Genomic DNA, 24398 nt, shown 5'->3' on the forward strand with positions numbered 1-24398 from the left:
TCTTCCTTACCATGTCGGAATCTTCGTCTCCGTCCTATGGTCAGCCGCGATGATTGTCCAAGAGAAAACAGATGGCAACATTCCTATTGGAACATTTGTTGAGCCAGCGATATCCATATCCATAAGGCAGGCTGGCCCACCCCCCTCACCACAGCGTTCGGTGGAGGCATACCGTCATCTTCAAATATCAAATTCTCGCGAGGACTTTCCAATGCGATTTCGGGTGAGTGAATTACTCGTAGGTTGGCCTGTATGAATGGCTTGGCCCGCATAAGGAGGATCCACAATTTTGAGGGGTGGAAGGTACTCATCGTCCCGTTCGCGCTCGGTTGTGGAGGACGGTCTTCAATCACCGCTCGAGCAGCCTCGGCACCCACAGCTCACGCACTGGATCTCCTGGTCCGCCTTGAGCTGTTCTCGCGGCACACGGCAGATACAGGTGCTGTTGAAGTTCGTCTCTTTGGTCTGGATGCAGCGGAGACAACAAAGCTTTACAGAAGGAGTCAGTACATATGTATGTGAAAAGCTTTGATAAGTGTGCTTACCTTCTCGTAGCCTTGTTTCTTCCATTTGGCGATGAGATTGGCGTCAGCATAGCCATTCTTGAGCAGCCAGTCGTAGAGCGCTTTACTGATGGCCTCTTTCTCGTAGTAGAGATCGTAGATATACCGCGACCCTAAGCATGACAGGATTGGTCAGCATGAAAGATCGCGTGGGTCCAGCATGGCACCATTCGGGGAGATCGAAGGTCAAAGTCCATCGACGGCCTCTCTCTCACCTTTCTGGCCCATTTCTGAGCCCGGGTCGCAAATGATGTTTTTTCTTCATCCAGAAGAAGCCATACACGATAGCCGTGTGGCAATCATTCCGGTATGAAAATGATGTTTCACGATAATAGGTACATACGCTGGTGAGTAATTTGAAAGACAGGCCAGAGCATTTCATGCTTCTTCTTGCCTTCGTGGCTTGCATTTTCGGCGTCTTTCATTTTGTTGGCGAATTCGAGAAGCGTGTCTTCGATGTCTTCGAAGCCATCTGGTGGTGGCTTGCGATTCTTTGACGTTCGGATGGCGGGCATGTTTGCGCACTGAGGGAATGACTTTGTGGTTGGTTTCACAACACTTGGCGGAACGGAATGGTAAGCATTCAATACTTGCGCCGAGCCCAAGATGTTCGCTTGATGTAGTGGAGAGGATGTCTAATCAATCATAGAGTAATCACAAAATGTTCTTGCACAGCTGCAGCCTTGTGATCAGAAGCCAACCCTAAAGACCTGTTGCGTCAGTCGGATGGAACCACGGGTCGAGCCGCAGCACGAAGTTCGCGTCTTGCAGATGTCCATGCCTGAAAGTGACGCGCGCAGCCTGCGTAAATTGGACAGCTTCGAAGTCCACCATTGCACTTCTATCCACATCACCCATTGCCCATTTTTTTCAACGCTACAATGGCAGACGATGACGACAGGCGTGATAGCCATCGCGGACGTAATCATGGAGGTGGCGGCGGCGGCGGTGGTCGCAGCTTTCACAAGCGCAAACGTGGTCGAGGTAAGCACCACAAGATCATCATTCCCCATTCTATCCATTCCGTTTGATGCTGACATTCGTCGCATAAAGACGACGACGATGATGGCGAAGGCGCGCGCCATCCACGATCACGACAGGAGCCTCCACCAGGAAGTCGACTGAAGAGAGGTCTTTTGGAGATTGCGGAAGATCACGGTCGCCTGCCACACGAAGTTGCTGCCAACCTCGCCAAACTCGCTGCAGATAATTACGGCGATGAATATGTAAAGAACACATTCATCACTGTAATCCTGAAACTCGTGGTTGAGCAGCCGTTCAAGATTCCGTTCGTTGCTGCTGTGGTGCTGTATGCCAATGTGGAAAAGTTAGAAATCGCACAGGATATCATCACCAAGGCTGGCGAGCAGACCCAAGCTGCCCTCAACGCAGGTTCATGGCGAGAGTTCAAGCTTCTATTGAGGTTTCTGGCGTGCTTGACGCGGCTGTACGAGACTGACGGCATTATGCCAATACTCGATGAGCTATTCAGCCGAGCCGCGGACTTGCAAACCGCCTCCTCAGAAGATGTAAGGCTATGATGGATCCTTTGATGGCTATACGCCCGCTGACACGATGTTTTCTTGACAGTCTGTCGGTCTTGAGCTTGTCAAGATCATCCTCCTGACCATTCCATACTTGTTAGCATCCGCTGCGGACACTACAAAACCCCTCGAGGCCCAGCGTGCACGAACGACGGATCTCGAAGCGAAGGTAGCTGAACTGCTGGAAAAGACGGACATCATTGCATCGACAAGTTCTACGCTAGAAGCTTTGGTCGACCCATACCCAGTATCAGAAGGGTCGCAGGAAAGCAGGCCGATGGCTTGCGCTAGTGTCATCTCTCTTTTGCAGGCCCAGCTTGTTGGCGAACAAGCAAGTGAATGGAAGCTCGCTTGTATTCCTAGGGTATTCCAGCTCAGCCACAAAACTTCCGGACAGGAGAGTGGAACCGAGGCAAATGCCAATGGCGATAGCAGTGCGAATGACTTTGCAAAGCTACAGTTCCCGGCTATCGAGGTTCCCAGTGAGATCGATGCAGGGACCAAGCCCCTGTTGCCTGAGATCTACTTCTCCCTCTTCGCCGATCAAGATATCGAATCTGTGCCATCAACCTCGAATATCGCAGCTTCGTTGCTTCGTGACGCTGTCGTGGATACTATCAATATCCTTGACTTCAACAGGAACATCGTTGCAAAGTTTCTGAACGAGATTGACTGCTTCTGGGCCAAAGATACGTTCGTCAAGCGATCGACCACTTTCGACAAACTGCGGGAGCTGCAAGAGGGTAGACCTACTTGGAAGCCAGAGGATGTCATCATCGACGCGGTGTTCTCGCAAATATTTCAGCTTCCTCAGCCCGAGCACCGCCTCGTGTATTATCACTCTCTGATCACTGAATCATGCAAGATTTCGCCAGCTGCAATTGCCCCCAGCTTAGGCCGGGCCATTCGCTTTCTCTTCCGCAACATTGACACGATGGACATGGAGCTCATGTATCGATTTATGGACTGGTTTGCGCATCACTTGAGCAATTTCGAGTTCAGATGGAAGTGGACTGAATGGTGAGGATTCCTCAAGAACGCGTCAAGTTGAGTTATTTGAATGCTAATTGATCACAGGATTCCGGAGCTTATCGCCTCCGACCTGCAACCTCGCAAAGCATTTATTAATGGCGTACTTGATAAAGAAATTCGCCTCTCATTCGCCAAGCGCATCCGGGAGACGCTACCACCTGCCTATCACCCGCTCATTCCGGCCAGCAAGGAGAAGGACATGCCGGATTTCAAGTTTGCTGCTGATGAGACGCCTTACGCGAAAGAAGGTCGCGAAGTTCTCGCCATGCTCAAGAAGAAAACGCCCGAGGACGAAGTACAGAAAGTGCTCGACTCTGTTCACGAGCAAGCGACTTCTCTAGGCGTTACAGATCCCCTCGTACCCAGTACCGATATCTATATGACCGCAATACTCAGCATAGGATCTAAGTCCTTGTCTCACGTTTTGTCCACAATCGATCGTTGCAAAGAACGTTTGCTCGAAATCGGCCAAAAGTCAGAACCTGCTCGTCGGCAGATCATTGCTTCAGTTGTGGACTTTTGGTCGGACCATCCCGGCACAGCAGTCAACATTGTCGACAAGTTGCTCAATTACACCATCATCACTCCTATGTCGGTGATTCAATGGGCGTTGCAAGACAACATCAGTCGTGGACGCGTGCTAGCCTCATCACAGATCTACGAGATGATAGCCATCACAATGTTCAAGGTTACAAATCGCGTACGACAAGTGTTGCGCGAGCGCAACAATACCAATCTATCTTTCGAGCAGCGAAAACAGATTGACGAGGCACTCCCGCGAGAGCGCACTGGCATGCGAGATCTCTTCGCCACGATCGAAGATACCGTAGCCTCGGTTGCCTCGGGTGCACAAGATCAAATGATTGAACGGTTCGATGGCTCTGAATCCGAGAACGAATTGATTATGCGCTGGGGCGTCCACTGGGCACGGGTCTGGCGACGGAAGGCCGCGGTGGAGGAAGCGATCGTTGGAGAACAGGTCGTCGGTCCTTTGGAAGAGCCACCTGCAGCAGCAGACACAGCTATGGAGAATTTCGATGAAGTGCTCTGAGATGGTAGACGGTCTGCTCTGAAGAAAAGAAGCCACCACACCAATACTGAACAATATGTTACTCTCAGGGACGAGCCTCAAGCCGCTTTCGCGCGCATGTGTTCTGATTAACGGCTTTGGTTTTTGGTAGCGAGATTATATGTACAGGATTCGCATATGTATAAGACTACAAGATCAAAGCGGATGCCAGAGCAAACATGCGCAGAGTGATCAAACATGTTCCAATCACGACGACCACCATGACCTATAGTGTAAATTCGAGTGGTATCGTGACAGATGAATTTACTCTCCATTTTTCGCGTTCGTTGTATCGGAACTCCGTGACGTGTCGAGCAGCATCTACATCTGCGCAATATCATCGTCGCGACCCAGTATGTGACCAATATGCGGTGCAGCGATGACAAAGGTCGCCCATGTCTTCTCCGCTCCGACAGGTAGGTCCAGACTCGGAACGAAATGTTTCCTGGAGTGAGCGGGCCGAGATACATGGACGTGGACGCGCGCCGCCGCGCCGCCACGGGGCGCAAAATGATCGACGTGCGACGAGATACGTACCCTTGCACTGCATGTACCTCTTCCCTCGTCAAGTCCAGACCTAAGATGAACTCGTATACGACACCTCTCTTAAAGTCTCGTAATTAATCCACCTCGAGGCATGGCTTACCTCGAGAGCTTGTTTGTTGTAAACGGCAGCGGGGATGGACGATGACAAGCATGGGTTTGAATGGCGGTGAAGGGAAGTTCCCGAAATCATTCCGAGGACTCTTGTAACTGCCCCGACTATCTTGAACGGGGCTGCTCGTCTTTCAACGTGGGCACGTAGACAATACTGTACACGTGAAGCCGATAACTATCTCATATGGATCGAACCAGGAAGCGCTCGGTGAGCGTCGGTGTGTGTATTGTTTTGCATGTATGACATATTGTAGGTGCACGTCCTTCCGCCCGTTGAAGGCAAATCTTCGGAGGACGTCTCCAGCGATGATGCTGTGTGGAATTGAAAATCGTGCCGAGGCGGCCCTGGTTTTGCGGCTCAACAAGGCTTGGAGGGGAGATTTGCGTCTGCGGCCGGGTGATCAGCGACTGTTGGGAGACGGCGATGGTGGCGCAAGTGGGGAGGTGGAGCGGGTTGGGAAGAAGTATTTCACATCATCACTGTTAATCTCTTGTCATTTGTGGCTTTGATCATTGTGCATGCTCATGAGTCCTCATCTGCCTCTACAGGAGTTTGATTGATACGAACGGACCCGAGGCTGTGCGGGAGGCAGTAGAGGTTCTTCAGGCCGGCCGTGGATGGATGTCCACGCGGACGTGAAGTCCCCATGTTGCGCATGCAGGCCGAGCCATTCTTTTCGAGATACACAGCGATGAGGATGATGGCGGCGTTGTTTCGACCGGCGAGAGACTTCCATTTACTCACAGCCAGGTGCTCGCCGCCTGATGTTTGCTTTCCTTAACACAGTATTCGAGCCGCATATCTCCAACAACGCGGCAGCAATTGAGTTTGAGTTTGGAATGACAGGTCTAAGGCAAAACCATCGGACGAGATCAACTTTCCGCCCACAGACAAGCCCGGCTAATCCCTAATACGTAAGAATCCTTAGTATATACCGGTACCTTGAGGGATGTCACATGTGTATATACGCAGGTGCACAGTCGTTGTGTGGATGTGGGTGGTGATCGTGGTGGTGTTAGATTGGCGCAAGGCACACCCACCCTTCTGTCCCTTGAATAGCGCCATCATCCGTCAGATCATTTCATTTCTCCCAACAGGCTATGCCGGTGGCCGTTTTGATGCACGGTGTGTAAAAGAGTGGGAGGTCTTCATCAATCATCAAACAAAGAGGAAAACTTGTGGGCGACTGCGACCGTTGAACTCTGAAACAGTGGCGTTTTCTGGGCTTTGTCTATAGGCTTGAGTAAAGATAGTTATCATCGCAGACAACAATGCTCTGTCAAGTCGTAAAAGGAAAATGGATGAGCAAGAGCGTCGTACGACATATGCGCGTACCGGCGACACTTTTGTCGCACCGGCACGAATATTGAAGGCATTATTCCAGCCAATGCCTTCCACCAGTGACGGGAGAGAATTTCCAGAGCCTCGGCTGAAGGTCAAAGGCCAAAGCACAGAGACAGAGACATTCCTTGAAGCTAAGCGCAAGTCCCGCCCCCAGAGTGGTGACGCTTTTCTTCAACGCCAGGTTTTGCGCATCGTCGACACACACTTGCTCATTGTCCCGCGATCACTCCATGCTGCTCGTAAGATGATAAATATCTGGTAAAGGCAACCCTTGTGGGCCGAGGTGGGAGAGGAGGGTTGGTCATGTTTGCCCGAAAACACGATCAGTTTCGGTCTCAGGCTCTGCATGGCAACATCGAGGATTTATCTGATCGACTTGATCTTCGCTTAGTCTTCGATCCATGAAGCATTTGTGCAGCGGCTGATGGATCGTGATATGCTCGACATAGCTGCGCTCATGCCGGGAGATACACAACGTGTGTGCACACACACACACATTACAGTCTCTTCCCGTTGAACTGATTTGATATCACCATGCTCGACCGAGTAAATAATCATGGTAGACGTCCGTGTGCCTAGAATGCCTGCATGAACTAATGGCCTCGGGCTTGTCACTTTGTCGCCCAGTGGCTAGCGGGATCAACGCCGAAATCAGAGGTTGAGTGCTGCCGTCCGCCAGTCCAACAATTTCACGCTTGCAATGACGACACCACCAGCGGCGTCCAGTAATTAGAGCATTCAACACTCTTCGGCGCTGTTTGCGCTGATTTCCGTATCGTCAGCCTGGTGGTTGCATCAGATGCATGAGGACATCTTTAATGACTTATCCTGGCATCTAATTGCAATCAGAGTGGCGTAGGACCTGTCCTGGCAGCCTGTTGCATCTTCAGCAGAGCCCGGTCTGATTCACATGCGATTGCTATCCATCGGCAGGACTGCCATGCAGTCGGCCATTGGAAGGCCACATGATGGTCGAGCGAAGTGCATTTATTCCACGCGAGTGACGCGACCGCGTCTTGTACACGTCTGGTAAGGTTTGCGCGCGCGGCGAGATCTGTATGTGGACGCTGCTATCTATCTACTGGTTGTCTCCAGTACAGCAAGTGTCACACAGCGGATTGCAGGGGCATAGGAACCTGGCGGCACTTTAGGCCCGAGTTCCAGACTTGCTCGAGCGTGGGCCACCCATCGTCGGATTATGCCGTGTGATCAGAGCTTCTCCCACGCCTAAGTCACTTTTGTCCACACCCTAATCCACAAAACCTGCAGGTAACGTTGGTCCGTCATTCCTGAATGGATTTCAGGCCGACACCCATGAGTCGAGAGCAGTGCATACTTCGCCAGAGACCAACACCCAGCAATTGGACGCCACTCACCCGCTTGTAAACAGCTGTCATGTACTCCGGCAAGGCCGGATGGTCCTAGGCTGTTGGTGATGAGCTGAGCCTCGAGGGATGTTTCAAGACGCTCTGGATGTGAACACGACAGGAGTATGGTTAGATCACAAAAGCTTGTGCTTCATCGCAAACACATTGCGTAGCGTAACAGCAGCAGCGGCCACGAAAGTTGCGGGACTTTCAACAGACGCACAGATCAGACCCTTGCGCCGCCTTACCCAAGCCGTCTGGTTCGCCGGTCAAACTGAGACCCCAGATCTCCCAGGCGCAATAAGCTCGAAAGCAAGTCGGAAGTGCAGAACGCTGTACCGCGACGACACTCGTGTGCACCGATTCCTCGAACTCGCATAACTCAGTACATTCGTGAAGATTGCCCGTTGATCGTGCAGGTCAGATCTGGTATCTCTCAGCTTGCACAAGCACTGGGAGCGCATGGCTCGAGATGTTGTGGCAGGTGCCAGCTCCCACGAATGTCTTGTGGACCGGCACAGTGCAGAGTATCTCAGTCGGCATCGAGCCGCGGTTGAGAGTCCCTTGACGGTCTGAGGTTGCGCCCGTTGCGCAAATGGTCTGAGCAGTCAGTTTACCTCCCTCGGCATCTCCGAAGATACCGGAGAGGCGCTTTCATGATTCGCCGTACGGGAAACACATCGGAATCTATCCACAAGGCGGATCTGATAACAAACAGTCTAATTGACATTAGGTATAGACTTTGATGCAACAGCTGTCGAGCATTGCATGGGCAAAGAATCGAGATAGAGACATGGCTGCCTGGTGAGATGGGCACCGCAGGGTTATGGACTCATGGTCGTGGGAAGAGCGTTGCTTACAGTGATTCACGGGTCGAGTGCTCCGGATCTGCAAGGATGATGATCTCAGCACACTCTCTATCCAGACGTGCCAAAATACAACCAATCCAAAATTCCACCTTTGCCCTCTACTGTCAAACAGCGCCAGAAGTGGATGGTGGCTGCATGCAGGTATTGGGGCGGTGGCGGCTCGATGGTGAAGTTGCGCTACAACGTATGCGTTTGAAATATGTTGTCTTCCGAGGGCCGACGATGTATTGTGCCCCCAGCAAATACTGTGGCACCTCATCACGGCGCATAAGGATAAACGGAGTGCAAAACATCACATCGTTCGTCATCTCCGATGTCTCTCCTTGTGCCATATCTTGATCTCACAAGAGACATCAACCACTGTCAAGTGATACTGTAGGATCAGCAGGATTGTCGCCGGGCAAGCCTGTATCCACCCGGAAGTTCCACATGCACGGGCTCCAGCCGCGCAGCAAGCTAGCGCACGTCGTCACTCCAACAATGTCTGCTAGGGCGGAGCGCTACGGAGATGGTTGTAGATTGTGCCGCAGGAGGGAGATGGCATGGTTGTGAGAGACACCGAGATCGCGGCATTGCGTTGCGCGTCATAATGTGGTGCCTGTTCATCAGAGAAGCCCTTGATCAAACACAGTATCGGCGATCGATTCTGCAGGTCGTGGCAGCGCTGTGTACGCATTTTGACGAAAGCACGCATGCACGCAGCTGAGCGGAATGTGGACATGTAGCATTTGGATGAATGACAGGCGGGCCTTGCAATATCTATTGCATGGGGATGCATGCGGGAACAGTACATCACTGGCTTGCTGAGGCCATTTCTGCAAGTCATGGACCTTTTGAAAATCGCCTAGGAGTATGGGTGCTGCACTCTGGAGTGTTGATTGGCTCACGGGCGGCCGCTATCAGTACGTCTGACGCAGCAAGGCACGACCTTCTGATAATCGACGTCGCTCGAGGCTCCAGGGTTCTGAAGTTGTGTTCGGTACGAAAACTCACACCGAAATTGGGAAATAATGCCAAATCAGTGCGAGAATTTGCCCAGTAATCTTCGGCGGCATCCGTAGAAGCAGATCTGCAGATCCAATGTAACCACTGCGTGGTTGTTCTATGGAGCAATGTATACCACATGCTGGGCAGGGCCGGAAGAATGAGAAAGGCGGATGACTTCGCTGGGCTTCGAAGGCCGCGTCTCCTTGACGCCTACCTGGAACATGTAAAACAACGCTCGGGCTCGAACTTTCGATCAGGAGACCATGATCAGGCACAGTGGACTATGAGCGGAGAATGTTCGCTTCCATGCCGTTAACGGTATCTTGATGTGAGATCGAAGACAGCTCGAATGTCACGAGGTATTCATCATTGCCAGGCAGGAATCCCTCCTGGCGTCGTCTTGGTACGCGCGCGACGGACGTCCAGAGCGAGCATTTACTCTTTATGGCAATCGCCCTGTGTTTGAACATCACATCGTGACGGATAGAATTCTACTTTGTAGATCCATATGGAGCGACGGGCACCCGTGGTCGACGGGGACAACGTGTTCGCTGTGGAGCCTCTGATCTGCATCCCGCGGTCTTAATTCCGGCGAGCAAAGACCCCAACGGACACTCCCAGCGACTCCTCTGACAAATGATGTTGCCATCTTTGAATCTCATAACGCGGTACGATGAGCGACCAACTGACATGGTCGACGACCAAGACCGAGTTCACCGGAATTAACGAGGTGACGAGCTACAGCGCGATACAGTCGTCGTGGCCGTGCTTCCAGCTGAGCGTCAGCTCATCCCGTCAGTTATTCGACACGAACGAAGCCCGAACGTTGTTGTTTCTCGCCCTTTATCAGGACAACCGTTTCCCGCTGCTGACGAGCCCTGCTTCTGCTCAGCCCGCACCAGAAGCAGATGAACCCCACTCTGAATCCTGGTCACATCGCTGCGGTTCCTAACGCGCCCATTCGCACAGCGGCCATTGCCAATTGCTTCGAACAAACGGCGATGAACCGGCTGCCAAACCCGCTGATATGGACGATGTCAAGGAAACTTTCGTTTCAGATGCGGGCTCGGAAACGCGCGCACGATGGCTAACGGATATTCTTTCGACCAAACTGAGCGACATGTGCGATCGAATAGGCAAAAGGCATCTTCCGTCGATTCGATACTACAGGCCACTAGTCCGCTGTCTGTCAGTCCTAACGACGCATTGTCAAAACGACGGCCCATGTCCGAAGTAGAGCGCCGGACAGATCCAGCATCAGTCGGGTCAGAATTAGTACAGATGTGGTTCCAATTCTGTCGAAATTGATGCTGGACTGCAGTAATGAAAGTGGTAGCAGCAGGCGAACCACGATCCTCAGACGACCAGCGACAGGCCTTCGTTTTAGTGTTGTCCAACTAATCGACGTCCGCGCCTACTACGCATTTGGTCGGTGGTCCCAGCTCCGGCGCATCCGCCTAGAACTGCTGCGCGCGCACACTCACGGGTCGGGCACCCACCACACACACCCCGAGGACGCGCACATACTCTCAAAACACCACCACACACCGGGACATGCATGCACATTCACATCCACATATCCACGGCCCCCATCAAATCGAACTGGATGGAATGCGGCGATGAGTGTGCACGTATCGGTCGTATACACAATGGCTACTTTGTGTCACTTCGCACGTTTCTCATAGTCACTCATCATCACTCTATCAGCGCATCCTTGCACACATAATAATCCACAACCAGTTCAGCCAGAGATACACCACACACACCTCGAAATAGCGTGAGGCAACTATTCCTCTCTCTAACCCTCCTCCGCACACCCTCCTTCCTGCCGTCCATCCTCCTCCTCCGCCGCCGCCGCCTCCTCCTCCTCAGTCCCATCACCATCATGATCACCACCCTTTGTCGTCAGCAGCAGCAGAAGTAAAACGGTTTTCTGACGAACGTTTTAATTCTACCCGCTCCTATCTACGTTCTGTTTGGCTCAGACCCCAATGGCTTTCCTACTAGGGAGGGGCCCTAGCTCTGACAGCACACGCACGACTATCATTATGGATCACGGCCATCGTCCGCTGCCTTGCTGCCCTCTAGTCCGTATTCGCAATCATTGCTCTCTTCAGTGAGATTGACACGCTCATTCACACCATCGTCGCTCTGCTCCTTGTTGATGTCGCCGTCCCTGCTGTTACCATCGTAGTGATCCTTTCGTCACATGCTTTCCCTTTTCCTCATCCACAAAGAGCGCGCATCATCCACCGCGCGGACCATCGTTGGACTCTGCACGTTTATCGGTGCCCGCTTGGTCTACACTCCGTCTCTTCTCATATTATTTGAGCTACGACTTTTACAAGGGCCATCGATCTGCCGTCTCGGAACATTGATCAGCACAGATCCCGCCGCCGGTACCTGCTTGATCCTTCTCTCTCACAGAACTTGTTCAAACTTTCAACCTTCTTCCAAGCCGAAACTCTCTTCGCTATCTGCTACGCCGGCGACCTCCAAGTGTCGGCTATTATCTTCCGGGCGCCAGCCAGGTACAAGACATTCTTCGAACCTTCGCTTTAACTTGCCTTTAACCTTCCGCAACTATATCGAACTCCGAAAACATCACGCTCCCACTGTTGCACGCCCTTACGCGCTGTCCTCATACGCCTGTATCCATATCCACACTCATCATCGACCGGGACGTTGTGAACGCAATCCAAAGTCGATCATCTTTCAGCACGTCGTTAACTGCGCTCTGAGGTTTGGTCCGGACTCCGCTTCGCGATCATCTGTACAACATCTACACATCGCGCAGCGATTCAAATCACAGGAAGTTTCGAAGACTACATGACATAATAAAGCCTTGTTCATCGAGCGCAAAAGCGCTTGCTCTGGTCCCGCAAATCTGACTGTGTTCGCTTCTATTCCTACCTGCGTTGAATCTTGACAGCTGTGCGAACAAACTCCGATCTAGACTGTCTGCAATCGCGAACATCTCAGCGAAAGTGGTGATTGAATCGCAAACATGAGCGGCGGTGGTGCTGGGCCTCTGGTCCCTACCTTTCACGGCTTTGTTCACAATAGCATGGACGGCCTGATCTTATTCGAAGCTTGTCTCAGCGGGAAGCTGCACCACGTGCCACGAAGACCCCACGATCGGGAGCGGAGTTCGTTGATCAAGAGTGGCAGCATCTTCATTTACGAAGAGAATGCTTCTGGCATCAAGCGGTGGACTGACGGCGTTGCATGGAGTCCCAGTCGCATCCTTGGTAACTTCCTCATCTATCGGGAATTAGAAAAGCCCTTTCCGCCAGGAGAAAAGAAACGTGCAATGAAACGCAAACGATCAAGTGCGCCAGGAGAGCCATATCCGCGTCGGAGTTCAGAGGTCACCGAGCATGAGCTCCCAACTCCGATCTCACCACCGATCCAGGAGGCGGGCGCAGACAGCAAGCCAACCGATGGTTCTGGTGCAGACGCGGACAAGGAACTGGAACGATCGTTGATTGGATCACTGGTCGACAGCTATGGGTTTCGCCCTGATGGTCTCGTCAAGAAGACCATGAGCGTGAGCATCAACGGAATCTCGCATCACATGGTCTCATACTACAAAGTAGAAGACGTCAAGGCCAACCTTCTCCCGCGCCCGAACCAGGACCAGCGTCTTGCATCGTTGACAATTCGGCCCGATCTTTACTGCAAACAGAACTTCAGGGCACCAATCGACGAATCGGATCAATATGCGCTTGACGGCCACATGAACCCACATCCATCAGTCATGTATAACTCGGTGCAAGGCGGACCCTTTGGTGTACGGCCAGGGACATACAGCTTTGGGCAGCCTCAGTACGGAGCAGGCATGTACAATATGCCTACCACGACTGGCGCAGCTGTTTATGGAGGCATGACGGGTACCTCGTGGCAGCCTCAGCAAGCGTCTGCCAGCGCGAGTCCCTACACACAACATCCACCGTACAACGCAGGACCGACGTACGCGCCAGCATACTACCCAGGAAAAGCGCCCGATCAGAACACTCCGACAACAGTAGCGAAGGTGGAGGGACAATCATCGACTCCACAGACGATGTCGTACGGAGGTCAATACTCGAACACATATCAGCAACAAGGGATGCAGAGGAGTGGATCAGTATCGACGACACCTTCCATGATACAATCACATTATCAGACACCCGTCGCGTCTGCGTCATCAACGTTCGGTTCCATGAGCTCTGCGAGTGGGCGGCACCAATCGTATAGCGGCCCGAGCATGAGCAGTCCTCCCACCAATAGTCAAGTTCAGCCTATCTATAGCACCGCCCCATCACAACAATATCCGTTACGATCTCCACCTCAGAATTATGGAGTTCATAGTGCTTCCCAGAGTGCTGTTGCGCATTCACCACACGCGTCGATGGAGCCTTCACATCCTTCACATCATAATCCATCGAGCCAATCGCTCGGCCAAGATCCGAACTCACAAATGCAGAACTCCCACATGTCGTATCGTTCGGCATCGTACGCCGCGCCTTCGGGGCACTCTGCAAACGACATGGCAGGACTGGGAATAAGCAACGCCTCATCATATGCGCCACAACCGCCGCAGGTCTCGAGCGCACAGAGCTATGGATACAACCCCAGCACGCAACCTTTCCGCGCCGTCAGCGAAGCCACCGTCCAGAGTGCTGGCAATTACGTGTCCTGAATCCAGCAAGAATAGGAACCCTTATGGGCATTCCTCAGCACTTAACAAACGAATGGTTCGAGCTTCCCACGTGAGCCGTATGTTTAGAAAGAAGCTCGCTCACGTCGAAATTGACCGACGTCGGCTCGCCGTGTGGTGTCGAATGCGCCTGGACCGCAAGTTTCGACACCTACAACATTGGAAATAGCATGCGATCCTAGCATCGCTTTGGACAAAAGCAGCGCGCTCTGCTTCATACCAGAAGCCTCAAAGTGAAGCCAGATGTCTACATAATGCTGCTCGTCACGTGCACTCCATCATTTGGATGCTTCCGACTCGAATCTGTTGCAAATACCATTACCGTCGCCTCCACCGGAGAAATTGGCTCATACCCCAATCGGCATCAGGATGCAGACCACGATTTGGAAACCCATCAGAGGATCAAAAATATCACTTCGCGCATGTCGCGCAGTAGGCCTTGGGGCCGCATCCTAGAAATAGAGGGGACTGGGAACTCGGGCCAGAACAAAATCGGAGAATGGTGAAAGACAGAATAGACACAGGAGTTCGAGAATCGGTGGGAAGCGTATACGGTTCATTTCCACGAGATAGCGGTAATAACAATTTAAGAGAAACGCGAAAAACCTTTGCCATACATATCCTCATGTTGCCCAAATAAACTCGTGGCATAGCGGTACATATCGCAAAATACCCGAATATTTGTCCTGAAGTATGTGCGACTGAATGCGACAACAAATTATTATCCAGTGTACTGGACCAATTTTCGCGTGCATCGTGAAAGATTTATGCCGAAAGGGGTTCGCCGGCCGTATCACCAGCGCGTTCGGGGCAGAATTGCATTGTCATCCGACGTCACGTCTCCCACCACCACACGTCGGCAAGTCCATCTCTCGATCGCGTGAGCCAAATTCATCGTAGTTGGACAGAGACATTTTCATCAGCACAGCAAATATCGTTCAAGGAGACATCACGAGCGGCTCGTCGTCTACCCGAGCGGGAGATCATTCGCTGATATTACGACAGATCGAGAAGTCTGTCTTGCGCGTCGGCTCTCAAGCCGTTCAAGCAAATTTCAACCCGTCCGAAGCACCATTTCTGGCGGAGTCTCTCCATTGAGCTGTCCGGTAGCATTCAACAACCATATCATCACCAGGAACTTCACATTTGGTGAAATTTGGGTTGATGCTCCGCACCTGGGTTGTGGACTAGAGAAACTTGAAGCTTCTTCAAAGTCGAAAAATAGCAGTCCTGCGGGGTGCACACACGATGCATCGCTTGACGGCCTGCCGGCGCCTGGCATCTACAACATCTTTCCTCACACCGTATGCACAGACATCGTCTCGAAAAATAAGCGCGAGATCGACTTCACTGTTCATCGATCGTTTTTCGAGCCCACAAAATCGCACATTCCCAATTCTTACAAGGTTAGATTTTAATATCCGTCCCAGAATCCATCGCGCTGACGTAAAGAAGATGTGCCAAATTGTCGGCGAATACACATATTCATAACCTTCGTTTTGCATCAAATCATTCTGAAAGAGATGTTTCAGAGAAGTCTGCGTCGCCCACGCATGCAGAGCTTGGAAAGGTGAGCCCGGACTTCCGTTTCATGACCCAGAAGAGGTCACCTGCAAGCAAAACACTAATAGTCCTTTGGAACGAAGACGCCATCGAAGAATTCGTCCTCATCAAAATTAGCATCGACGCCCGCAGCGCTTCTCGACGCTGCTCGGACGCGGACCACGGAGCTGGGAGCAAAAGTTCGATCTTCACTCGAAAACATCACACCTCATGAGAACATCTACAATCTCCCCAATTTCTTGACCGTCACGCGCCTCATTGCCGCTCCTGCAACAGCATATCTTCTACTACACGATCAACATACGTGGGCGCTGGCCCTCTTTGCCTATGCGGGAATTACTGACCTCGTTGATGGGTGGATGGCTCGCCGATGGAAACTGCAGACCGTTGCAGGGAGCGTGATTGACCCGATGGCGGATAAGGCACTCATGATCATTGTGACGGTGACTTTGGCAATCAAGGGTGCTATACCTGGTGAGTAGATCGCGTTTCACCCATTTCCCACTGAAAGTGTTTATTAGTTTACTCGCTCGCCAGAGAGTCGTGCTGACTCGTCATCAAAAGCGTACCTGGCGACACTCATTTTAGGTCGAGACGCCGCACTTGGAATTGCGGCATTTTACTACCGATATGCCTCGTTGCCACCTCCAAAGACCATGATGCGATACTGGGACTTCTCCCTCCCTTCCGCCGAAGTCCACCCAACCACCGTGTCGAAATACAATACCTTTCTACAGCTCGTCCTTATCGGCTCGACGCTAGCCCTGCCCGTAATTACGGCCAGTGCTCATGGCGCTGGAGCCTTGAACGCAATCCACTTGGACGCAGCTCACCTCAATCTTGGCTTAACATACTTCCAGTACCTGGTAGCGGCGACCACTGCCTGGAGTGGTCTCAGCTATGCTTATTTGAAGAATGCTGTCACCATCCTCGGCTCAAACGAAGAGCTCAAAGCCAAACAGGGCGCTCGAGGCAGAGCCATCATCGGTGTTACCTTTGGAAGTCTTGTCCTCCTTGCTGCATGGCAGCACATCAGGGGTGATGGGGATGCGACCGAGGAAGTGGCATCGCCGGCTGATGCTCGCGCTACATCGTAGCTTTGAGGGAATTTTTCTGAGTCATCAAATATCCCGTGATCGGGATTGCCATGATCATGCCGATGCTGCTTGAGCTTCACGAGGATTACGCACGAGGTGACACTGCTTGTGTAGGATACCTTTCATGTATTAAATTTATGTAATGTAACAAGCCATCTGCATGTCAGGAGCCATACCCTCAGGTATTCTCGGATAGTCTAGGAATCATCTCGGGAGCTTCAGTCGCTCGGATATCATCATATTTGGGCCCCATATCCGCAAGCGCATCGATGTGAGTCATTGCGTCGTGCTGGGTCTCCAGTCCATCAGCTGGCCCATTCTGGTCTGAGTCATCATCTTCGTCCTCACTCTGCGCGCTGAGCTGACTTGAAGGTGTCGGCGGCTCAAGTCGAACTTCCAAACCCTCCTTGTCCGAGTCGGTGAGATTCTCACTCATCGGCTCCGGACTAGCTCGCCAGAGCTTCTGTCGAAACAGGCTTACCGGACTGCGACTCTCCGGCGAGGGGCTCCCGGGCGGAGACTCCCAGCTAGTCCGTAAGGCGGCCGTCGAGCGATTCATCATTTGTTGCATGATCGGCATCTCAAGGTAGCCATTGTTGCTTGTGCGACCGAATAGCACGAGGGCCAAACATAAAAGCAGCAAGGTCGATTGCAAAATTCCCATGCGCTTCTGCCAGACGAGCTCGTCGGCCACCATGGTGAGACGAGCGCTCATGGCCAGCATTTCGTGCTGACTAAGTTGTCGTTGTCCCTCCAACTCAATGACTGTGCTTTGCCATAGCTGATCATATGCTGTACGTAGTCCTTGTAGCTCAGAGATGACCGTCTGGTTGAGGTTCGCCAGGAAATTTGAAGTAGTAGAAACTTGGCGTTTCTCGACTTTGGTGAATGCGTCTCTTAGGATTCGGGATTGTTCTTCTATGTACTTCAGGCTTAGAGTACTGTTGCTCTCTAATTGTTGCAGGCGTTTATGAACGGACTTGAAGAACGACTCCTGTGTAGATTGTTGTGGCGGCTGCGAGCTCACCACCGTCGCGCTTGCAGTCCGATTTGTGTTTGTAGTCGGGATAGTGTGATTCGCAGACTTGGAACCACTTGACGCAGTCGTTGAATTTGAAATTGGTGCGGACCCCTGTGATTTTGATGATGCTTGTGCACTACTTATGGTTGACGAAGAAGCTGTCGGAGACTTTTGTGAGGTCGCTGTTGATGACTCGGTCGCTCGAGTCGCCGCTGAGGTTGGCACTGAGCTGACTGTCTTGCTTTTATTCTGGCCTGTCACCCCCTCTTTCGAGTTAGCTTGTTGCAATATTGTTGCTGCTACTGTTGTTATTGTTGTTTCTGTTGCTGGCGCCGCCACTCCTGGACTTGAAGCACGTGCGACCTCAATGGCCTCGCAAGTCGTGTTCAGGTTGTCTATCGGAATGCGAGTGCTGCTAGAAGTTACGAAACCATCGTTTGCTGGCTGGCTGGGCTCGCTAATGGTGCCATTTGTGACGGTCACGGTGGCTGTGGCAGCAGCGCTGGTGTCCGCAGGAACATCTCGTCCGACACCTATGTCGGAAGAATCCTGCTTCTCATTCTGCAATGGTGCTTCGGTGCTGCCTTCTACGGCGCCGTTTGAGATGTGGACAGAGCTTGCATCTTCAATAGCTGTGAGAACGATCGCCGCCTCCTGAGTGGCCTCCTCTTCATCGCCTCTGGCAGCGTCTTCTTGATGCCTGAATTCCTCCAACATGGTAGTGCCATGCACTCGGAGCAAGCTTACAGGGCAGTAGTACTCGTTACCGTAATGTGTCAAAAATTCGATTCGCAGATACCTCGCCCATATAAGCGGATTCTGCACCAAGAATGCCTGAATCTCGCGGGTGTTCCGAGCTTCGTACGTCCCGAGGTCTTTCCATTTTTCAATCTTGACAGGATATCGATCCGACACCGAGACTCGGAAGTGACGGAAACTTGAACTGAAGAATTCATAGTTTGCAAGCACGACAGTGTCGACCAAGATGTCATCGCAAAGCTCTATGATGATGAATTTATTTTCTGCAGAGCATTTGTTTAGTAGGTAGCTGTCTTTGTTCTCCACCAAAATCGCAGATGCTGACTTGCACTCTTTATTCGATTTCAATGCGGTGGCGGCACAGTCGAATGAGGCATAGTTGGTTCTTTCTTTGCACGTTTTGCCTGCATCTTTCGATCGTACGGTGAGGGCGGGCGGCGATGCATGCTCGCTGTCAGAGATCTCAAAAGCCGCCATGGCGTCCCTTTGCGCGGCGATCGGGACTGTGGGACTAGCTCCGCTTCCAAAGCCCGTGAAATCGAGATTGATCTCGCCCTCATCTCCAAGAGCATCCAATGCATTGGTGAGATCCGGTCGAGGTCTGTTGATGTTGATTGCCTGGCCACGGCCGACATGCTCTGGCGATTGGCCTGCCTTGACTAGATTTTGAACCTTCCATTCTTCAAATGATAGAAAATTTGCATTATCTAGTGGCGACTCAAGGTCTTCTTCTTCCAATAATGCTATATGTGTGAGAGATTGAGAACTTGCAATCGCAGGGTTCGCACTCTCGACAGGGCGAGGTTGCTCCGAGATTGACGCGCCGAGAATTTCGCGTTCAGAGGGAATGCTTATGGATGGAGATCCGGATGATGTGATTGAATCGACTGTATTTGTTGCATACTGTGTACTCTCTGTAGAGCTCCGGAAATCATAACTCGAGATCGACGTCGGGGTGGCTACGTAATCTATGCTCATACACGACTGTGGGCTGGTATATGTGATATAATTGCTGATGGTTGTTGGACAAGTTGCAGCTGCCGAAGCTGCACGATTAAGAGCGTCATGAAACATGACAGAGGTAGCATCGAATGATTGCTTGACACTTGATCTGCGATCATCGTTGACCGAGTCCATGGGTCCATCGTGAACAGCGACTTGGGCTTCACCGCCACGGAGCAGAACGAAGAAGCATAGACAAAAACGGAGCAGCCCTCTCAGGACGTTATCGATAGCCATAGCGTTGTCGTAGCATTTTCCGTCGCTACGTTGCAAATACTTGCCGAAGAGAAGGCAATAATTCCCATAATGCGACCGGGAAATTGTCGCGGTATGTTTGTTGCTGAATCGTCACGGAAGAAATGCATTCGCGATATGACCATGAGGCGTGACAATGTGGCACGTGTCCAAAAACAGAAATTGAGCCTCTTTCCCTGCCAAATTTATTGGTGTGACATCATCCTGACTGGGCCATGCCCAGCTTTCATATTCGTAAGAACATCGAATGTTACAATGTTATACAGCCGTGAGTTACAATATGGAGAGGGAGTTGCTAACCTTCCATCAACAACGTTTGAGGAATAGATGCATGTATTTCTGGCCAGCGTCAAAGAGAACTTCAAGCTTTGAAGATGAAATTTGATGATGAGAGATTGAGATGCGCTTGGGACTGGATCAATCTCCCTCTCAACATGGACAATGCGGAACGGTTCCAGGTCGTTTTCCACTGCAAGATGATGTTGTGGGTGCATTTCTTTTACACTGGATCTTCACATGCACCAATAGCGGTTGTTCACACAATGATCGCGGCTATCTGGTCTGAGAGTTATCGTTTAATACGATATCAAAATTTGTCGTGATATCGGATGCTCCGTCCGTCATGAAGTGAACATCATCCACCGTCTTCCCGGACTGCACGTACAGATTATTCGCGAACGCCCCCTGTTGCTCTGCTCCACTGCGATCATTCTGTTGAAGGTGCTGCACGTGGACAGAACACTGTACACACCGCCCGAATACATGCCTTCGTGCTTGGTTTGCATCCGTCGTAAATATAAAACAGCTTGACGGGAGACGGGCTTATTTCGCAATGCATGTGTGCGCACTACGTATTTCCTTTTGTCGAAGACGTGCGTGTGAACGCAACCGTAGGTCTCAGGCCGAGCTTACTTCTGGAAACTAGAACAATCCATGAATGTTTTTGACACGACCAAATTTCTTGTGATCAGAAAATCAATTCCGCAACAAGCATATCATCAGGAGAAGCACATTCGAGAAGAACCTTCGCATCATATTGACGACAATTCCATTGCCTTCTGGCTGTGAACTCTGCACCATTTGGCAGAACGCCAAAGCGACTTTCGCTTGGCTCAGTCGCTCATGTTTCTCTGACAGGCATCGCAGGCGAGCATTGAAGAGCGGAAGTCGACTGAGCCCGAATTTAATCCCAATCATCGTCGTTGACATCCTCTTCCTTTTGCTCTGTGACCATCCTTCGACGATCATCATCCTTGTTCATTTTGGCTCTGACCAGGACACCACAAGCAAGCAGCCGCGCCTCGAGCTCACTGGCCGTAAATGAATCTGGCTTGTAGCCGATCCCCTCGAAGCCGATAATACGGTCCACACCAACGCCGTCAATGAATGAGATGACACAGGGCAGTACTTGAATGCCTAACTTCACCACCAGAAAGGATGCATTTTCTACGTTGATGCTCACGAAGCGTGTGTCAAAGTGCTTGGATGTGAGTCCTCTCAGTTTCTCGTCCATGATTCGACAGCGATTGAAATCTGGCTTCATAAAATGTACAACGCAGAGCTTTGTTGATGTCGTGATTTCCATCAATTCTTTCTCATCCTTGATTTCAGAGTAGGTACCGTGTGAGGTCTCTCTCATTGTCTTGGCACGTGTAATCTCAGAATGTAGTTGTTCGAGACGACGCTCGCGCAAAGCAGTGAAGGCGGCATCGTCCGCCTCCTCCAGTTCGGCGATGAGCGCATCCTCGTCCTCATCATCCTCCTGCGACAGGCGGCTGTCAAGCACCTTTGCAACGCTTTCGTCAAGAACCATGTTGTTGAAGTCTTGAGATGTCAGTGGGTTGTGCGCCATTCTTCAATGTGAGGCTGCCGAAACAGGTAGGGAATGTCCGAGTCCTAAGGCACAAACGAATTATGCAAGTGCGCCACAGCCGCCATTCAAAATTGTTGAGCCCCTGGTTATCATTGCCATAATTTCTGTTGGCCCGAGATAGGTATTGCGCTCTGGAAATTGGGCATCAGATTGACCATACTGTTTGATGGATCTCCGGGACATGATGGAAGGCAACCTTGGAACACACGATCCTCTTTACATCCAGCGATATACACATGCATGGTAATATCTTGTACGGTGCACGCCTTCCGATTTCTATATCTTGCGACCATGTCAATTCCCGCCCATGTGTAGTCTGATCAGCCAGATGATCAACGATAACGTAGAAATGCACACATGTGGGTGAATGGGCATCGAAGCAATCACACCGGAACCCATACTGGAGGGTCCTTCACGGCGTTTATCTACTGTACACCAGGAGATTAAAATCATAGAACGCAGTCAAATTGGAAGCACAAACCACCACCTCGCTCGACCTCGGAAGGGCGTGCTCCAGGGCTCGCTTCCTTCCGCCGATCCATACCAGCTGGGAGATGCGGGCAATTGATCAGCGTTCGCATGCCGTATTTGACGGGTCGCGCGGTCCCAGCCCGCCCCAGTTTGTTGCAAGCGATCCTGTGGGGATACTTGTGCACTTCTTCCACGTTATTAATGATAGCGCGGCCAATCTCCTCTCATCGGACAGCTTTTTGGTTTCGAACAGACTGATAATAATCTTTTGCGCCGCAAAGCTTCTTCTCTCCTCATCGACTTCAACACACAACCCGCGACACTCTTTTCTCCTGCGCTTCGTGCGCATAACACCGTCACCACGACTACCTTCGTAGGCGTCAAATCTTCCTTGGGCCCAAGTCGACCCTGGAATCAGGCCCATTCACCCCTTACCAGCCGCGCCAATCGCGCCCTGTCGTCTGCTCTGTCCACCGTCCTCAACACGATGAGCGAGGGCAAAAAGACGGAATACGAAGAAGAGATTGAATTGGCCGAAACTGCGAAACTCAACGAGAACTTCTCCCTTCCACCTTCGCGCGAGGCATCTCCAGCAATCATGCCTCAATCCACAAGCAGCAAAGCCCTCGACCTGAACAGCCCCGTGCTGGCTGTTCTGTCGTACTGTGGCAGCAGTATTCTGATGACCGTATCGAACAAATACATGGTGAATGGCACAGGATTCAACCTTCCATTTGTGTTGCTGGTTGTCCAGGTAAGCTAGCCGAAAGGTACGAATCTCAGTACTTTTAACAGGTGTATTGACCAACTTTAGTCTGCTGTCTGTATCGCCGCCATCTCCTCCGCCAAAGCCCTCGGATCGATCACGTACCGTGACTTCAATACCGAGGAGGCCAAGAAATGGTTTCCCGTTTCCATTCTCCTCGTCGGTATGATCTACACGTCAATGAAGGCGCTTCAATTCCTCAGTATTCCAGTCTACACGATCTTCAAGAATTTGACCATCATCTTAATTGCATACGGCGAGGTGTTGTGGTTTGGAGGATCGGTCACACCAATGGCCCTGCTCAGTTTCGGTTTGATGGTACTTAGCAGTGTCATTGCCGCCTGGGCGGACATCTCGCACGCACTCTCTGGCAGTACCGACTCAGATGCCATTTCGACCTTGAACTTGGGATACCTCTGGATGGGCGCGAATTGCATTTGCTCTGCTGGTTACGTTCTCGGCATGCGCAAGCGTATCAAGCTGACGAACTTCAAGGATTTCGACAGTGAGTAATAATAACATACCCCAGGTCTCTGCTCTTGCAAATGCTGACGATTGACAACAGCCATGTACTACAACAACCTTCTGTCTCTTCCGGTCCTCATCATCTGCTCATTGGTAGTTGAGGATTGGTCCGCCGCCAATATCGCACGCAACTTCCCACCAGGACGCCAGTGGCCCATGATCGCAGCAATGGTTTTCACCGGCCTCAGCAGCATTTTCATCTCGTACTGCAGTGCGTGGTGTGTACGAGTCACCTCTTCTACCACCTACTCGATGGTTGGTGCCCTCAACAAGTTACCGATTGCCATTAGTGGTCTGGTCTTCTTCAACGCACCGGTCACGTTCGCCAGTGTTTCTGCCATCTTTGTCGGTTTCATCTCTGGAATGGTGTATGCTGTAGCCCAAATCTGGAAGAAGAAGGGCCAGGACGAGAACAAGAGCGTGTTGCCTACAAGCTCGAGTTCGCAAAGCAATCGCGATTCGCTCAAGGCATAGATATTGACAAGCTGAATGCTTATCGTAACTTTGTTGAGGTAAAAATCGTCCACACAGTTTTCCCCTTACAACGGGCTGAGAGAATGCCTATGAACACGCAATGAGGAAAAGACAGCGTGGGATTGTCAAGCAATACGCTCCTTGCTTGAATAGAAATCAGTGATGTTGAACATCACAGGAGTACTGAGGATACCTATGTATATGGAGTTTACACTGGTCGATTGGCCTAGCACTTTACCGCCATGTGGGCTGTCCAAGCTCGACTTTACCATGTGGGAGACATACTTCCTTCCTTGTTGCATATTCGTGTTATATAAGAGCTTTGATCCCGTCTTGGTCATAGATGGCCTATGTTCTAGAATTTGGTTCAAATGAACAGGCCAGTCCAGAGTTGTTTTCCATTCTCGAGAAAAGTACACCTGCGTAACGTCGTAACATCGGTCTCCGGACACGATAA

General features: G+C 51.4%; 9 protein-coding genes across 9 annotated transcripts; 5 read left to right on the plus strand and 4 right to left on the minus strand.

The window, feature by feature from the left end:
• Window positions 1-345: 345 nt before the first annotated feature.
• Window positions 346-1078, minus strand: K489DRAFT_388668 (G10 protein; the record flags this gene model as incomplete). Its single annotated transcript, XM_033606431.1, has 3 exons — window positions 346-489; window positions 546-676; window positions 907-1078. The coding sequence occupies 3 exons, from the start codon at window positions 1076-1078 to the stop codon at window positions 346-348; spliced, it is 447 nt and encodes a 148-aa protein (XP_033459784.1).
• A 280-nt stretch (window positions 1079-1358) lies between these two features.
• Window positions 1359-4492, plus strand: K489DRAFT_380126 (uncharacterized protein). Its single transcript, XM_033604817.1, has 4 exons — window positions 1359-1547; window positions 1617-2092; window positions 2154-3127; window positions 3185-4492. Exons 1-4 carry the CDS (start codon window positions 1445-1447, stop codon window positions 4188-4190), a joined length of 2559 nt encoding a protein of 852 aa, XP_033459785.1. The 5' UTR covers window positions 1359-1444; the 3' UTR covers window positions 4191-4492.
• On the minus strand, window positions 4244-4841 carry K489DRAFT_215798 (uncharacterized protein). The gene has a single exon (XM_033599694.1). It carries the CDS (start codon window positions 4676-4678, stop codon window positions 4298-4300), a length of 381 nt encoding a protein of 126 aa, XP_033459786.1. The 5' UTR covers window positions 4679-4841; the 3' UTR covers window positions 4244-4297.
• Window positions 4842-11481: 6640 nt separating this feature from the next.
• On the plus strand, window positions 11482-12353 carry K489DRAFT_215834 (uncharacterized protein). Its single transcript, XM_033599695.1, has one exon. It carries the CDS (start codon window positions 11643-11645, stop codon window positions 12264-12266), a length of 624 nt encoding a protein of 207 aa, XP_033459787.1. The 5' UTR covers window positions 11482-11642; the 3' UTR covers window positions 12267-12353.
• Window positions 12354-12440: 87 nt separating this feature from the next.
• On the plus strand, window positions 12441-13148 carry K489DRAFT_319887 (uncharacterized protein; the record flags this gene model as incomplete). Its single annotated transcript, XM_033601416.1, has 1 exon — window positions 12441-13148. A coding segment is annotated over one exon (708 nt), but the record flags the coding sequence as incomplete, so codon positions are not given.
• Window positions 13149-14987: 1839 nt separating this feature from the next.
• On the plus strand, window positions 14988-17192 carry K489DRAFT_380132 (uncharacterized protein). The gene is made up of 4 exons (XM_033604818.1): window positions 14988-15541; window positions 15591-15705; window positions 15782-16172; window positions 16263-17192. Exons 1-4 carry the CDS (start codon window positions 15384-15386, stop codon window positions 16793-16795), a joined length of 1197 nt encoding a protein of 398 aa, XP_033459789.1. The 5' UTR covers window positions 14988-15383; the 3' UTR covers window positions 16796-17192.
• K489DRAFT_380133 (uncharacterized protein) lies at window positions 16843-19958 on the minus strand. Its single transcript, XM_033604819.1, has one exon. It carries the CDS (start codon window positions 19812-19814, stop codon window positions 16974-16976), a length of 2841 nt encoding a protein of 946 aa, XP_033459790.1. The 5' UTR covers window positions 19815-19958; the 3' UTR covers window positions 16843-16973.
• Window positions 19959-21081: 1123 nt separating this feature from the next.
• Window positions 21082-21639, minus strand: K489DRAFT_300070 (thioredoxin-like protein; the record flags this gene model as incomplete). Its single annotated transcript, XM_033600397.1, has 1 exon — window positions 21082-21639. A coding segment is annotated over one exon (558 nt), but the record flags the coding sequence as incomplete, so codon positions are not given.
• A 1135-nt stretch (window positions 21640-22774) lies between these two features.
• Window positions 22775-23941, plus strand: K489DRAFT_318726 (UDP-galactose transporter; the record flags this gene model as incomplete). Its single annotated transcript, XM_033601343.1, has 3 exons — window positions 22775-22930; window positions 22991-23447; window positions 23508-23941. 3 exons carry the CDS (start codon window positions 22775-22777, stop codon window positions 23939-23941), a joined length of 1047 nt encoding a protein of 348 aa, XP_033459792.1.
• Window positions 23942-24398: the final 457 nt, after the last annotated feature.

Source organism: Dissoconium aciculare (genome assembly GCF_010015565.1).
Source record: "Dissoconium aciculare CBS 342.82 unplaced genomic scaffold K489scaffold_6, whole genome shotgun sequence".
In the NCBI taxonomy this organism is placed as follows: domain Eukaryota; kingdom Fungi; phylum Ascomycota; class Dothideomycetes; order Mycosphaerellales; family Dissoconiaceae; genus Dissoconium; species Dissoconium aciculare.